General features: G+C 42.4%; 1 protein-coding gene across 6 annotated transcripts in view; it reads left to right on the top strand.

The window, feature by feature from the left end:
- The window catches only part of LOC121540621 (LIM domain-binding protein 2), a 121235-nt gene that overhangs the window by 72301 nt on the left and 32086 nt on the right, over positions 1–16848 (top strand). For all 6 annotated transcript variants that reach the window (XM_041849666.2, XM_041849658.2, XM_041849652.2 and 3 more), the window contains exon 3: positions 3821–3993. In XM_041849666.2, coding sequence (XP_041705600.1) covers positions 3821–3993 — 173 coding nt within the window. The remainder of the gene's footprint in view (positions 1–3820; positions 3994–16848) is intronic.

Genomic DNA, 16848 nt, shown 5'->3' with positions numbered 1-16848 from the left:
TCTCACTATTTTCAGCACATCATTCTCACTACCTTCAGCACATACCTCTCACTACCTTCAGCACCTCCCTCTCACCACCTTAAGCACATCCCTCTCACTATCTTCAGCACATCCCTCTCACTACCGTCAGCCCATCCCTCTCTCATCACCTTCAGTTCAATCCTCTCACTACCTTCAGCACATACCTCTCACTACCTTCAGCACATCCCTCTCACCACCTTCAGCCCATCTCACTATTTTCAGCCCATCCCTCTCACTACCTTCAGCCCATCACTCTCACTACCTTCAGCACATCCCTCTCACTATCTTCAGCACATCACTCTCACTACCTTCAGCACATCCCTCTCACTACCTTCAGCACATCCATCTCACTACCTTCAGCACATCCCTCTCACTACCTTCAGCACATCACTCTCACTACCTTCAGCACATCCCTCTCACTATTTTCAGCACGTCCCTCTCACTACCTTCAGCACATCACTCTCACTACCTTCAGCACATACCTCTCACTATTTTCAGCACATCCCTCTCACCACCTTAAGCACATCCCTCTCACCACCTTCAGCACATCCCTCTCACCAGCATACACCCATAGACACACACACACATACACCCCCCCCCCCCGTGTGTGTGTTCGCTCACTCGCTCACTCGTTAGAAAACTAGTAGAACGCCGGCCAGCGGCCCCCTTCCAGACACCCCTCGTTCTGCTCCGAGCCCAAACTGTTTCTCTCACGTCTTGTTGGCTCGGGCTGCTGGCAGCGGTCCTGGGGACTGACTCACCGGGGGAACAATCCCACAAAGTGGCATGAATTAATGTGGCTAATTAACATGCCGTTAATTATTTGTAAATTGCGTGTTTGGGTACACATTACTTGAGAGGCATATGTTGCTCGTCGTGTTCGCCCAAACAAGCGGCGGCTAATCCTATCTCTCGAGTGCCCGTGTCTGAAGATGGGCCAATCAACGTGGTGAAAAAAATGAGATATGGGAACGAGAGAGATGAGAGAGAGCGGAGAGATGAGAGAGAGAGAGAGAGAGAGAGAGAGAGAGAGAGAGAGAGAGAGAGAGAGAGAGAGAGAGAGAGAGAGAGAGAGAGAGAGAGAGAGAGAGAGAGAGAGAGAGAGAGAGAGAGAGAGAGAGAGAGAGAGAGAGAGAGAGATGAAAGAGGGGTTTGAGGTTTCTGTTACTGTACTGTAGTGGTGTTAATTGTAAGTGGTAATCATTTGAATAACCTTGGGGCTCGTTAAGACTCTCACCATGTCCCTGACCCATTCATTTTGAATAGTACCAAAAAATAAATATGCACACACCTACACCTGAGCTCTCTCTCTCTCTCACACACACACACACACACACACACACACACACACACACACACACACACACAGCCTAGCTCTGTTGCCACCCCCAACCCCACCATAACCCAAAATCACAGCTTTAGATGCTTTGGATCTCTTTGCACCCCGCCTAAAGAAATATGTAGGGGAAACACTGGAGTATGGAGCTTGAAATGGTACACTGTTTACCACGCCTGCCATTACACGCTCTACCAGTGTGTCTTTGGTGGGGTGTGCCGTGTTATTTTGTGGGATATGTTTTGGTTGAGGCTCCTCATGCGAAGCTTCTACTGAAGCCTCTGGGTTGGTCAGGTGGGCTAGAAACATATCTGGGTATCTCTCTTTCCTACCTCTCCCATCTCCTCTCTCTCCCTCTACCTCTCTCTCCCTCTCTCTCTCTCCCATCTCCTCTCTCTCACTCTACCTCTCTCTCCCATCTCCTCTCTCTCCCTCTACCTCTCTCCCATCTCCTCTCTCTCCCATCTCCCCTCTCTCCCGCTCTCTCCCATCTCCTATCCCTCTCTCTCCCATCTCCTCTCTCTCTCTCTCTCTACCTCTCTCTCCCACCTCTCTCTCTCTCTCCCTCTACCTCTCTCTCCCACCTCCTCTCTCTCTCTCTACCTCTCTCGCCCTCTCTCTCCCATCTCCCCTCTCCCTCTACCTCTCGCTCACCTCTTCTCTCTCTCTACCTCTCTCTACCATCTCCTCTCTCTACCATCTTCTTTCTTTCCCTCTACCTCTCTCTCCCATCTCCTCTCTCATACCTTTTCTCTCAGCGCATTAGCAGTCAGCTCCGCTCCTGGTGCTCACTTTGTTTTTCAACCGTGAGGGGAGAGCGTCATTTACACACACCCTCCCTCCCTCCCCCCCTCTTCCGGCCACTGCTCACCCTCCTCTCCCTCCTTTCCCTCTCTCCCTTGCTCCCTCCATCCTCCAGCCACTGCCAAACATGTTATATGTTTATTTAGTCATGCCCAACATTATTGAATTTGAAAAAATATGCCAGTCACGGGTACTTCCCTCTCTCCCTCTCCCTCTTTCTCTCTCTCTCTTTGTCTCTCTCTCTATGCACAGTCATAACCCCAGGAGCCTCAGCCACTACCGTCTTTGGGGTACATCTCTAAATGAAGTTTTATTTCCCTAGCTTTGCTCCCTCTGGAGAACAGTGTAACATAATTCCACCCAACAGAGTATTGACTCTAAAAGGGATTATTTCTGCTCGGAATCAGGAGCCGTGCTGGATAATGTAGCAGTCCGTTTAGCTGGCAATGTCATAATGTAGAACATTTGACAGAGAGAAAATGTAGAGTATCACAAGCTTGTTTCACAGAGGGAGAGAGAGTAGGATGATAGATTTCCAACATGTGTGGCTTCTTTTGATTCCAACATGCGTGGAAATTCAGATTATTCTATTTCTTACGTGGTCCTCTGTAGCTCAGCTGGTAGAGCACGGCGCTTGTAACGCCAAGGTAGTGGGTTCGATCCCCGGGACCACCCATACACAAAAAAAATGTATGCACGCATGACTGTAAGTCGCTTTGGATAAAAGCGTCTGCTAAATGGCATATTATTTATTATTATTACAATGTCTTGGTCTTTTTTCTCTTTTCCAACATGGCTGCTTTGAAACCCAAACACAAACAATATATACAGTATACTGTATTGTAGATACATTGTCTCCTTCCCTTGTTACACATTCGCTTCCCAGATAAGCTGATGATGTGATGAAGAGATATAGTTTTGGGATATCGTGATGAAGAGATATCGTGTCTGTTTTGCATAAAGTCTCAGTGTATCCTAAAGCATGGTCCTTTCATATCCTCCATTATATAAACAGAGAACTAGTTGACAGAGCACAGAGGGAAGAGAAGAAAGGAAGCCTGAGGGCAAAAGACACTGACATACTTCTTCCTCCATTGCTCTCTCTCTTTCTCTTGTTTTTGTCAAACTCTAAATCCACGCCGTTCCTCCGCTTTGAGTTCTTTTAGCGTTCTCTAGTAACCTTTCACAGCTTTCCTGGAGCTTTCTCACCAGACTGTCCAGGTTTTGATTGCTTGGAATCAATCCCTCACTAAACAGGCAAACAAGTAAAGGAACCTGTATTTTGCAAAACAAATATTTTGTTACTGTGTGGACACTTATTTTATTTATGTATTTGTTTTTAGTCACTTCACAATTAGACAAAGGAAAGTAGATCAGTAATTACTAAAATCAGGTAGCATACAGGTACATGGTGTAACACTGTCCATTCACCTATAGGTCTTTGTCAGGTACCTACACCTTATAATACACCATGGCTAGCCTACAAAAGCTAGTTTGGTAAAAACTCAAGTCTACAAATGACTCAATTACTTGATGAGTGAATGATGTATTTTTCCTATTTTTCCCTCTTTAAAATTGGACAGACACTCACCCTTCACTACTTTAGTCCTATATTTCAATTATGAATAATTTCCCCTCTCTTTTTTTTCTTTTCCTCAGCTATCGGAAGAACGCTCATCCCGCGCTACTTCAGCACGGTGTTTGAGGGCGGAGTCACTGACCTGTACTACATCCTCAAACACTCCAAGGAGTCTTTCCACAACTCCTGCATCACTGTGGACTGTGATCAGTGCACCATGGTCACACAGTATGGGAAACCAATGTTTACAAAGGTAAGAACTGTAATCCTAACCCAGCGGCTGCCGCTGATTAGCTGAATACCCGGGGCGCAAGGTGGTTGGCGTTGTCAACAAAGCAGCATGACAGAAATATGATGCCAAGTTTTGAACTAACGGTAGTTTCTTTGAGGAGATATATAAAGCGGTCTGTGCATTTGAACAACAGTATAAATACACCTATTTCACTTTTGCAACCACTGCTGCACATGCTGCCACTATTTTTAACAGAATAGATTATACTATTTAGAACGAGCAGCCAGCTCATGAACGAACGAGTGCACCAGGGAGAACGGTCGTCACTAGTTACCACAGCTACAAAGTCATAAAGCGCAACTATTTCTATTATTTATCTTCTTAAAATGTGATTTTAAACCTTGACCCTAACATTAACCACACTGTTAACCGAATGCCTAACCTTAAATTAAGACCAAAAACCGCAATTTTGTTTATATGAATTTGTACAATATAGATAATGACTTTGTGCCTGTGGGAACTAGTGGAAACCAGGGAGAACGCAACAAGCATTCAGATGTAATAAGTGAAAACACATTATCTAACTCGGGATAGCTAGCTAACATAATGTCACAAAGCATGATGTGCTAGCCAGTTAACTTTCATAACTTCGTATTTCCGAGTTAGTCAGATATTAGTTTAGAAAGACTTGAAATTGGCATGGGAGCCAGCAAACTACCAGCTATCAAAGGTAGATAACTGGTTAATTTGACAAAAAAATCAAACTATTTCTCAAACTATTTCTCAATGTTAATCAAAATAACTGTAGCTGGCTAATTAATTTGATCATGCTTTGTGATACACACGGTTTTATGCTGTTTTAGTCCACACAACATGTTGCCCTGTCACCTACAGTAGAACCTTATGAACAACATGGGGGTAAACTAAACTGGCCATGCTTTTTTGTCCTACCAGATCCGCAATGAGAAGGTTCAAGCTAGTGTATCCCTCTGTCCTTCGACTCTTGTTGGATGTAGTTGTCCGGTTTATCAGGTCCCAGGCTTCCATGACTGTTATGATTATTTATTTACAAGTTAATTACAATTTGCTTTTTGCTTTAGCGCCATCTGTACCTGATAGCAGATCTAGTCTCAAGTTCAGAAGTAAACCGTCTGGCGCGAGAGAGTCATTGGGAGGAGACTAGATCAGACCCAGAAGTTCTGACTGAACAGACGCACATTTGAGCTCCCCAAGACGGTCCATTTACATTGTACAGTTATAATTTATGCTATGATATCCTGCAATTTCATTGGGGCAGTTCCTCCTCATAGCAAATAGCTGGCAAAAAAGTCCAAGCAATGTTTGCACGGCCTGTCAACGGAGGTGGAGATGCTGCAGCTGACAGTCACTGAACAGCTTGTTTTGAACAATATATTTTTGAAACAGGAAAATATACACATTTACCGCACTTTTATGAGCATTTAAAACATAATCCATGAATTATAAAATATACACTGCTTAAAAAAATAAAGGGAACACTTAAACAACACAATGTAACTCCAAGTCAATCACACTTCTGTGAAATCAAACTGTCCTCTTAGGAAGCAACACTGATTGACAATACATTTCACATGCTGTTGTGCAAATGGAATAGACAACAGGTGGAAATTATAGGCAATTAGCAAGACACCCCCAATAAAGGACTGGTTTTGCAGGTGGTGACCACAGACCACTTCTCAGTTCCTATGCTTCCTGGCTGATGTTTTGGTCACTTTTGAATGCTGGCGGTGCTTTCACTCTAGTGGTAGCATGAGACGGAGTCTACAACCCACACAAGTGGCTCAGGTAGTGCAGCTCATCCAGGATGGCACATCAATGCGAGCTGTGGCAAGAAGGTTTGCTGTGTCTGTCAGCATAGTGTCCAGAGCATGGAGGCGCTACCAGGAGACAGGCCAGTACATCAGGAGACATGGAGGAGGCCGTAGGAGGGCAACAACCCAGCAGCAGGACTGCTACCTCCGCCTTTGTGCAAGGAGGAGCAGGAGGAGCACTACCAGAGCCCTGCAAAATGACCTCCAGCAGGCCACAAATGTGCATGTGTCTGCTCAAACGGTCAGAAACAGACTCCATGAGGGTGATATGAGGGCCCGACGTCCACAGGTGGGGGTTGTGCTTACAGCCCAACACCGTGCAGGACGTTTGGCATTTGCCAGAGAACACCAAGATTGGCAAATTCGCCACTGGCGCCCTGTGCTCTTCACAGACGAAAGCAGGTTCACACTGAGCACATGTGACAGACGTGACAGAGTCTGGAGACGCCGTGGAGAACGTTCTGCTGCCTGCAACATCCTCCAGCATGACCGGTTTGGCGGTGGGTCAGTCATGGTGTGGGGTGGCATTTCTTTGGGGGGCTGCATAGCCCTCCATGTGCTCGCCAGAGGTAGCCTGACTGCCATTAGGTACCGAGATGAGATCCTCAGACCCCTTGTGAGACCATATGCTGGTGCGGTTGGCCCTGGGTTCCTCCTAATGCAAGACAATGCTAGACCTCATGTGGCTGGAGTGTGTCAGCAGTTCCTGCAAGAGGAAGGCATTGATGCTATGGACTGGCCCGCCCGTTCCCCAGACCTGAATCCAATTGAGCACATCTGGGACATCATGTCTCGCTCCATCCACCAACGCCACGTTGCACCACAGACTGTCCAGGAGTTGGCGGATGCTTTAGTCCAGGTCTGGGAGGAGATCCCTCAGGAGACCATCCGCCACCTCATCAAGGAGCATGCCCAAGCGTTGTAGGGAGGTCATACAGGCACGTGGAGGCCACACACACTACTGAGCCTCATTTTGACTTGTTTTAAGGACATTACATCAAAGTTGGATCAGCCTGTAGTGTGGTTTTCCACTTTAATTTTGAGGGTGACTCCAAATCCAGACCTCCATGGGTTGATACATTTGATTTCCATTGATAATTTATGTGTGATTTTGTTGTCAGCACATTCAACTATGTAAAGAAAATAGTATTTAATAAGATTATTTCATTCATTCAGATCTAGGATGTGTTATTTTAGTGTTCCCTTTATTTTTTTGAGCAGTGTATATACAGTATATACAGTTGAAGTCGGAAGTTTACATACACCTTAGCCAAATACATTTAAACTCGGTTTTTCACAATTCCTGACATTTAATCCTAGTAAATATTCCCTGTTTTAGGTCAGTTAGGATCACCACTTTATTTTAAGAATGTGAAAAGTCAGAATAATAGTAGAGAGAATTATTTATTTCAGCTCTTATGTCTTTCATCACATTCCCAGTGGGTCAGAAGTTTACATACACTCAATTAGTATTTGGTAGCATTGCCTTTAAATTGTTGAACTTGTGTCAAACGTTTCGGGTAGCCTTCCACAAGCTTCCCACAATAAGTTGGGTGAATTTTGGCTTATTCCTCCTGACAGAGCTGGTGTAACTGAGTCAGGTTTGTAGGCCTCCTTGCTCGCACACGCTTTTTCAGTTCTGCCCACAAATGTTCTATAGTATTGAGGTCAGGGCTTTGTGATGGCCACTCTAATACCTTGACTTTGTTGTCCTTAAGCCATTTTGCCACAACTTTGGAAGTATGCTTGGGGTCATTGTCCATTTTGAAGACCCATTTGCGACCAAGCTTTAACTTCCTGACTGATGTCTTGAGATGTTTCTTCAATATATCCACATCATTTTCCTTTCTCATGATGCCATCTATTTTGTGAAGTGCACCAGTACCTCCTGCAGCAAAGCACCCCCACAACATGATGCTGCCACCCCCGTGCTTCACGGTTGGGATGGTGTTCTTCGGCTTGCAAGCCTTCCCCGTTTTCCTCCAAACATAACGATGGTCATTATGGCCAAACAGTTATATTTTTGTTTCATCAGACCAGAGGACATTTCTCCAAAAAGTACAATCTTTGTCCCCATGTGCAGTTGCAAACCGTAGTCTGGCTTTTTTATGGCGGTTTTGGAGCAGTGGTTTCTTCCTTGCTGAGCGGCCTTTCAGGTTATGTCGATATAGGACTCGTTTTACTGTGGATATAGATACTTTTGTACCTGTTTCCTCCAGCATCTTCACAAGGTCCTTTGCTGTTGTTCTGGGATTGATTTGCACATTTCACACCAAAGTACGTTCATCTCTAGGAGACAGAACGCGTCTCCTTCCTGACGGCTGCGTGGTCCCATGGTGTTTATACTTGCGTACTATTGTTTGTACGGATGAACGTGGTACCTTCAGGCGTTTGGAAATTGCTCCCAAGGATGAACCAGACTTGTGGAGGTCTACAATCTTTTTTCTGAGGTCTTGGCTGATTTCTTTTGATTTTCCCTTGATGTCAAGCAAAGAGGCACTGAGTCTGAAGGTAGACCTTGAAATACATCCACAGGTACACCTCCAATTGACTCAAATGATGTCAATTAGCCTATCAGAAGCTTCTAAAGCCATGACATAATTTTCTGGAATTTTCCAAGCTGTTTAAAGGCACAGTCAACTTAGTGTATGTAAACTTCTGACCCACTGGAATTGTGATACAGTGAATTGTAAGTGAAATAATCTGTCTGTAAACAATTGTTGGAAAAATTACTTGTGTCACGCACAAAGTAGATGTCCTAACCGACTTGCCAAAACTATAGTTTGTTAACAAGAAATTTGTGGAGTGGTTGAAAAACTAGTTTTAATGACTCCAACCTAAGTGTATGTAAACTTCCAACTTCCACTGTATATCTACAGTATTTTTTAACAAAAAAATATATACAGTACCAGTCAAATGTTTGGACACACCTATTCATTCCAGGGTTTTTCTTTATTTTTACTATTTTCTACATTGTAGAATAATAGTGAAGACATCAAAACTATGAAATAACACATATGGAATCATGTAGTAACCAAAAAAGTGTTAAACAAATCAAAATATCATTTTATATTTGAGATACTTCAAAGTAACCACCCTTTGCCTTGATGACAGCTTTGAACACTCTTGGCATTCTCTCAACCAGCTTCATGAGGTAGTCACCTGGAATGCATTTCAATTAACAGGTGTTCCTTGGTAAAAGTTAATTTGTGGAATTTCTTTCTTTCTTAATGCTTTTGAGCCAATCAGTTGTGTTGTGACAAGGTAGGGGTGGTATACAGAAAATAGCCCTATTTGGCAAAAGACCAAGTCCGTATTATGGCAAGAACAGCTCAAATAAGCAAAGAGAAACGACAGTCCATCATTACTTTAAGACATGAAGGTCAGTCAATCCGGAAGATTTCAGGAACTTTGAACGTTTCTTCAAGTGCAGTCACAAAAACATCAAGCGCTATGATGAAACTGGCTCTCATGAGGACCGCCACAGGAAAGGAAGACCCAGAGTTACCTCTGCTGCAGAGGATAAGTTCATTAGAGTTAACTGCACCTCAGATTGCAGCCCAAATAAATGCTTCACAGAGTTCAAGTAACAGACACATCTCAACATCTGTTCAGAGGAGACTGCATGAATCAGGCCTTCATAGTCGAATTTCTGCAAAGAAACCACTACTAAAGGACACCAATAACAAGAAGAGACTTGCTTGGGCCAAGAAACACGAGCAATGGACATTAGACCAGTGGAAATCTGTCCTTTGGTCTGATGAGTCCAAATTTGAGATTTTTGGTTCCAACCGCCGTGTCTTTGTGAGACGCAGAGTAGATGAACGGATGATCTCTGCATGTGTGGTTCCCACTGTGAAGCATGGAGGAGGAGGTGTGATGGTGTGGGGGTGCTTTGCTGGTGTCACTGTCAGTGATTTATTTAGAATTCAAGGCACACTTAACCAGCAGGGCTACCACAGCATTCTGCAGCGATACGCCATCCCATCTGGTTTGGGCTTAGTGGGACTATCATTTGTTTTTCAACAGGACAATGACCCAAAACACACCTCCAGGCTGTGTAAGGGCTATTTTACCAAGGAGTGTGATGAAGTTCTGCATCAGATGACCTGGCCTCCACAATCACCCGACCTCAACCCAATTGACATGGTTTGGGATGATTTGGACCGCAGAGTGAAGGAAAAGCAGCCAACAAGTGCTCAGTAGATGTGGGAACTCCTTCAAGACTGTTGGAAAAGCATTCCTCATGAAGCTGGTTGAGAGAATGCAAATCAAGGCAAAGGGTGGCTACTTTGAAGAATCTCAAATATAAAATATATTTTGATTTGTTTAACACTTTTTTGGTTACTTCATGATTCCGTATGTGTTATTTCATAGTTTTGATGCCTTCACTATTATTCTGCAATGTAGAAAATTGTAAAAAAAAAAAAAAAACTTGAATGAGTAGGTGTGTTCACACTTTTTACTGGTACTGTGTGTATGTGTGTGTGTGTGTATATATATATATATATATATATATATATATATATGTATGTGTGTGTGTGTGTATATATATTGTTTTTACCAGTCACAAGTTAATATTTTTTTTAAATTACCAATCACAAGTGGGCCGCCGCCCCTAACGCCCAAATGGGCGGGCCGCCCCTGTCCTAACCCCTGTAATATATGCATGGCTGTCACTGTAACTTATGCAAGGCTGTATACAATTAAAAACAAAAAACAAATTTTTAAGTGAGAATAGGCATTGGTCTGAAGCCGAAAAAGAAAGGAAATTCACAGCACCACAATGCCTGTTCCACCCATGCTCTACCAAGGTTTTCCAGCACACAGCTTTGACCTACTACAGTAGCTATGCTGGTATTGTACTTCAAACTATGTGTAGGCAGGTTGCTTAGGATTCAAACCTTCTCAAACAGCCTAATTCATACTCTTAGAGATGCTTCCACAATAATGTGATTTGTATCGCATACAAGGTAAAGTATTGGATTCTTCACACACCACAGTAAGACATTATCCTGTTACGCTAACATTTCATGCTTTTTTCTTTATTAAATGAAAGGATGCTTTACTTTTATACTTACCAGACCATCAGGCTTGGTTGAGCTGTTTTGTCTTGTAGTAATGTGGTCCTCTGTAGCTCAGCTGGTAGAGCACAGCGCTTGTAACGCCAAGGTAGTGGGTTCGATCCCCGGGACCACCCATACACAAAAATGTATGCACGCATGACTGTAAGTCGCTTTGGATAAAAGCGTCTGCTAAATGGCATATTATTATTATTATTATTTAATGTGGTGCATACCTGTATTTCCTTAAACCTTTATTTCCTTAAACATGAAATTGAACAAATGTAATCATAATAACATACTTTTTTGGTAAGTTGGTGCCCAACATAACAACAGATGGTGGTGTGTTGGACACAGTAGCTCAGATAGATAGAGCCTGTCTGCATGTCTGATTTCTGTAACTGTTAGCTTACCTGTGTAATATTGAATTAAGCTCAGAACCACTTGTGTTTCAAACATTATCCTGTTTTATCAATCGCTGTGCTGAGCAATGGACAGTTCATTACCTCTGACAAAATAATATGTAGCTTAAAGTTATGTTTGTACTTCTTTTTTGCAATAAAGATGGCGACACAACAATAATACACATTTACAATTGTCCTATATCTAAAAATACATACAGCCAAATGATATATATATACAGTGCCTTCGGAAAGTATTCAGACCCCTTGACTTTTTCCACATTTTGTTAGGTTACAGCCTTATTCTAAAATTGATTAAATTGTTTTTTTCCCCATCAGGCCTTTATGGTAGAGTGGCCAGAAGGAAGCCACTCCTCAGTAAAAGGCACATGACAGCCCGCTTGGAGTTTGACAAAAGGCACCTAAAGAAAAATAACCACATGCTGCTGCAGGCGGCAACCTGATCTCATAGCATTTTGTATTATTCTGTATGTAAATCCAAGACACTTCAAGACACTTAATTTAGAATGATATGTTTCGTATGGTATGTATTTGTGGATGTCCATCATCCATTTGGCATGATATGTTATGAATTAAAATTCATATGATAGGTTACAAATTGCAATTTGTATGATGTGTTACAAATGTAAATGTGTAAACTATGTTATGAATTTGCAGACATATGATATGTTACGAATTCCAATTTGTTGTAACTAATGTTAGCTAGGTGTCTAACGCTAATGTTAGGTAGGTGGCTAACGTTAGCTAGGCTAGGGGTTAGGGTTAAGGTTAGGAGTGAGGTTAAATGATTAATGTTAGGGGAAGGGTTAGCTAACATGCTAAGTAGTTGCAAAGTAGCTAAAAAGTAGTAAGTAGTTGCGAAGTTGGTAATTAGCTAAAATGCTAAAGTTGATGAGATTTGAACACTCAACTTTTGGGTTGCTAGACATTCGCACCATACGTGCATCCTTTTTTGTGATTTGGCATGTTTTTGAGAAACTTACCCCAGCCGTGATTCATTTCCTCATTGCTTATTGTACAGTATCAGGGCACGCAAAATACACGATTAAGCTCCAAAAACACCTAAATACGTCCTTTTAGAAATGGACATGCTCTCAGTATAGTGATGTGCCTTGATACTGCACAACGAGCAATGTGGAAGTGAAGCGTAGCTGTGATAAGTTTCTCAAAAACAAGCCAAAATTGTCTGTACCCTTCTATAACATACCATTTACATACAAAATAGAGATTTACTTCAGAAATAGGGAAATTCTAATTTAAGTAACCTTCTGTCTTATGTAACCATACCAAACGTAACATATCATACTAATTTCAGTGTCCCAGATTGTCATTTACTATGTTACGTCTAGGGTATGAGACCAGGTTGGCACACAGAATGTTTTACCCTCTTCAGCCCCTGCCATGACTACTTTGTACTGTATTTGTATGGCTGTCATTGTTACTTATGCAAGGCTGTATACAATGCAAGGCTGTCATTGTGACCAAAACACCAAGATCTTATGTGATTTTATGAAGTTCACTATCGAATTGAAATATTTATTTCAACTTCGTACCTATGCCATAAGAGTCCATAAAAATAAAAAAAACATTTATTACATTATTTTTCTCAAAGCTGAAGAGAATATACTGCATGTTGGGCTTGTCTCTTAACAGGAGTATCTAATATTACTTGATTCAGATGGTCAACTGCATTGGAATCTGGTTCTGCAGACTGTCTTTTGAATTTAAAGTGAGGCTCATGCTAGCGAGAATAGCTACAGAAATTCCTTGTGCCATGAATGAACACTGCAGTGAAGCACAACACTGTGCTTTTAAGGCTGGCTCAATTTTACCCACAATGCAGTCTTATCATAAAATATAGCCACCATGTTAGGTGTATACCATACACTCTTAGAAAAAAAGGGTTCCAAAAGGGTTCTTCGTCTGTCCCCATAGGAAAACCATTTTTGGTTCCAGGTAGAAACCTTTTTGGTTACAGGTAGAACCCTTTTGGGTTCTATGTAGAACCCTCTGTGGAAAGGGTTCTACATGGAACCTAAACGTTTTCTACCTGGAACCAAAAATGGTTCTCCTATGGGGACAGCCGAATAACCCTTTTGGAACCTTTTTTTCATTGCAGTGACATTTTCTCAACCAACCACCTAATTTTAACAAAATCAGGAAGGGGAAAAATTAGTTCATTAAAATAAATTCCACTAACAGAGCACGTTCCGGGAGCTTCCATCCAGGCTTCTGGCTCTGGAGCGCTGAATCTCAATGAGCTCTCTACCTCCCTCCCTCTTCCCTCTTCCCTCTTCCCTCTCCTCCAACCCCCTCCCTCCATCCCCCCATTCCTCATCCCTGGAGAAATCATTCCCGGGCTGCTTCCCTATCCCAGAGGGAAAAGCCCCAGCAATCCCGCTGGGAGTAATCTGGATGTGTAAATCCGATGTATGTGTGCTTGTGTGTGTGCATGTGTGCGTGTGAGGCGGGGGTGTCGGTTTTTGGACGATGGTACCCCCTGCTGTACCCCTATGGTGTCCCAGCACCTCCATTCAACACCCAGCAGGTCCTGCTATACCTGGGCTCTGTGGATGTAGCATCGGGGCCAAGGTCCTTGTTACTGTAGCCCAGTGGGCCATCGCTACCTGTGGGGACAGAAGAAAAAGAGCCAGCCTAGTTTATCAGGCACTGATTCTATCTCGCTCTGTTTAATTTTCATTTGTTTATTGAGTAAACTGTTTAAGCAAAAGGCAAATTGAATTGAATTGATATGGTTGATGAATTGGTACATAATAACAGTGTAATAACGGTATATTACAGCCTAATACAATGAACACTTGACCATAGAATATATTTGCTGTTATTAACGGTATTACAGCCTAATACATAATGAATGTATGATGATGTTTTATAATGTAACTACATGTAACAGATGTGTTATTAATGCTCTATTATGCCCTTATTCATAATGAATAATGTGCATATTTCATTAATATTGATATATAAACCTAATCCATTATGAATAAGGCTCTAGACCTACAGTAGCATCTTATACAGTAGAGAATGGTGTGATGCTGTGTTACTCAGAATATGTGGTTGAGATCCCTTAGCTAAGCGAATGTGCACAAGATTTATTACAGACGTCTTAAATCAATGGGGACCCTCCAAGGGGCCTTTCCTTTTTATGGCCAGTGTTTTTATTCACCAGGATTTTCATCCATTGCCTGTACTTTTCATACGGTCCGGTGAAGTGTCGTATTGTAAGACTAAAGGTTTCGTAAAGCCATTTTATTGCTAACGAGTTTTAATAACAAGCCACTTTAGCCAACTGATATCATAGAGGTGTAGTTTTTAATTGTTTCCGTCAAATTTTGGCTTGAATGTTGGCTGTACGGTTTATGTACATATATTATATAATATTCATACATTTCGTCTGGACAATATTTCTGTCCATTTAGGGGACCCCTTTTGGCTCAAGGGTACCCCCAGAGGCAAACGATCCATATAGTTTATTGAACTCCCCTTAAAAGGTTTCATGGTGTTTCCCAATAGAATGTTTCACAATGTGGCCAAAATATTTTAGCATATGTAGGTCTTTGTGTTAATACCAATGGAAGCGATACAGAATTGAACTTAGCTCTGTAGCCAGTATTGTTAAACTCATACTTTTGCACTGTGGCCGGAGGTCACTAGTATGAGAAGCAGCTGGAATCATTTTCAAACTAGAGTGAAAGCCCTTTCCATTGTCCATTAAACACTTAAGATTCTTTTTAAAAACATTGCTTCTGTCTAATCCGCACTAATCTATCTAAAAACATTCACATTATCGGCCTGAACAGCATCCCGCCAACGACTAACCTTTAGCTCGATAACTATCAGAAAGTAGTTCCGACTCTTAATCCCAATAGTAAGAATAACTCATGAATACACTATCAAGGCATACAGAAACATTGTCACATTTTAGCCAAGTAGCATAGACTAGACTACATCACCAGAACGGCTTAAATCATATATTCAATGGTAGGAGCTAGCAGAGAAAAAAATATTCCCCATTTCTCTACTTTTTCTTTTTTTTCAGTGTGGCGGAGTGATACAACGTGACCAGGCCTGTATGCCCGCCAGCCTCTTTCTTGTTGATCCTCTGGAGACCATCTGTGCTGGGGGCATTGATTAGAGTGTGTCTGGTGGGATTACATATTTTCTGTTGCCATGCCAACTAATCAGCTGATGTTTTTTTTTTGTTGCTCGCTCTCTCCCTCCCTCCGGTTGCCACGGCAACGAAACATCGGGAACTGCGAGGGCCCCGACAACACTGAATTCGGCTAAAGGGGCGAATGTGTGTGTGGTTTTTTCTGGCTCTCTCACACTAGTCCGCACACATACACTCTCTCTCTCTCCTCTCTCTCTCTTGCACACTCTCCATCTCTCTCTCACTCTTAATTGGCAACTCTCTGACCCAAAGTTCTTGTGTCTCTGCTGTAAACTCACTCCTCTCAACATCATCAAGAGAGTGTGAGGAATGAGAGGAACAAAGACAGACCAGCTGAATAAGGACAGAGTAAATAATAGTCTGCCCAATTCCAAACAACTTGAACAAATTCCAAAGTGAAAGACATCCTGCTGAGTTTTAAGAATCGATCCCTGTTGTGATTACCCTAATAAACAGACGGCCGCGTGCCAGCTAGCTAAAAATGTCTGATCGTAAAAGAAATACATCAATATGGGGAATGATGTCAAAGGTGATGTAAACCGTAGCTTAGTGTGTACTAAGGGACTTTCATTTTGAAAAGCACTCTTGAATGAAGCTGAATAGGCCTAAATTTGTTACAAAGGTTGTTATGAATGATACTACAAGACTCATAAAGGTGTCTTGCCTCTTCTCATTCAGGTTTTATGAGTGCCTTCGGAAAGTATTCAGACCCCTTGACTTTTTCCACATTTTGTTAGGTTACAGCCTTATTCTAAAATTGATTAAATAGTTTTTTTCCCTCATCAATCTCACACAATACCCCAAAATGACACAGCGAAAACGTTTTTTTTAGACATTTTTGCTAATTTATTTAAAAATAAATAACATAAATCACATTTACATAAGTATTCAGACCCATTACTCAGTACTTTGTTGAAGCACCTTTGGCAGCAATTACAGCCTCGAGTCTTCTTGTGTATGACACTACAAGCATGGCACACCTGTATTTGAGGAGTTTCTCCCATTCTTCTCTGCACATGCTCTAAAGCGCTGTCAGGTTAGATGGGGAGCGTCCCTGAACAGCTATTTTCAGGTCTCTCCAGAGATGTTTGATCGTCCGGGCTCTGGCTGGGCCACTCTAGGACATTCAGAGACTTGTCCCGAAGCCACTCCTTCATTGTCTTGGCTGTGTGCTTAGGGTTGTTGACCTGTTGGAAGGTGAACCTTCACCCCAGTCTGTGGTCCTGATCGCTCTGGAGCAGGTTTTCATCAAGGATCTCTCTGTACTTCGCTCCATTAATCTTTGCCCCGATCCTGACTACGTCTCCCAGTCCCTGCCGCTGAAAAACACCCCCACAGCATGACGCTGC

This window comes from Coregonus clupeaformis, chromosome 3, assembly GCF_020615455.1.
Source record: "Coregonus clupeaformis isolate EN_2021a chromosome 3, ASM2061545v1, whole genome shotgun sequence".
NCBI classification, from domain to species: domain Eukaryota; kingdom Metazoa; phylum Chordata; class Actinopteri; order Salmoniformes; family Salmonidae; genus Coregonus; species Coregonus clupeaformis.
Note: the sequence above shows the minus strand (reverse complement) of the source record. Positions and strands in the feature narration are given on the sequence as shown.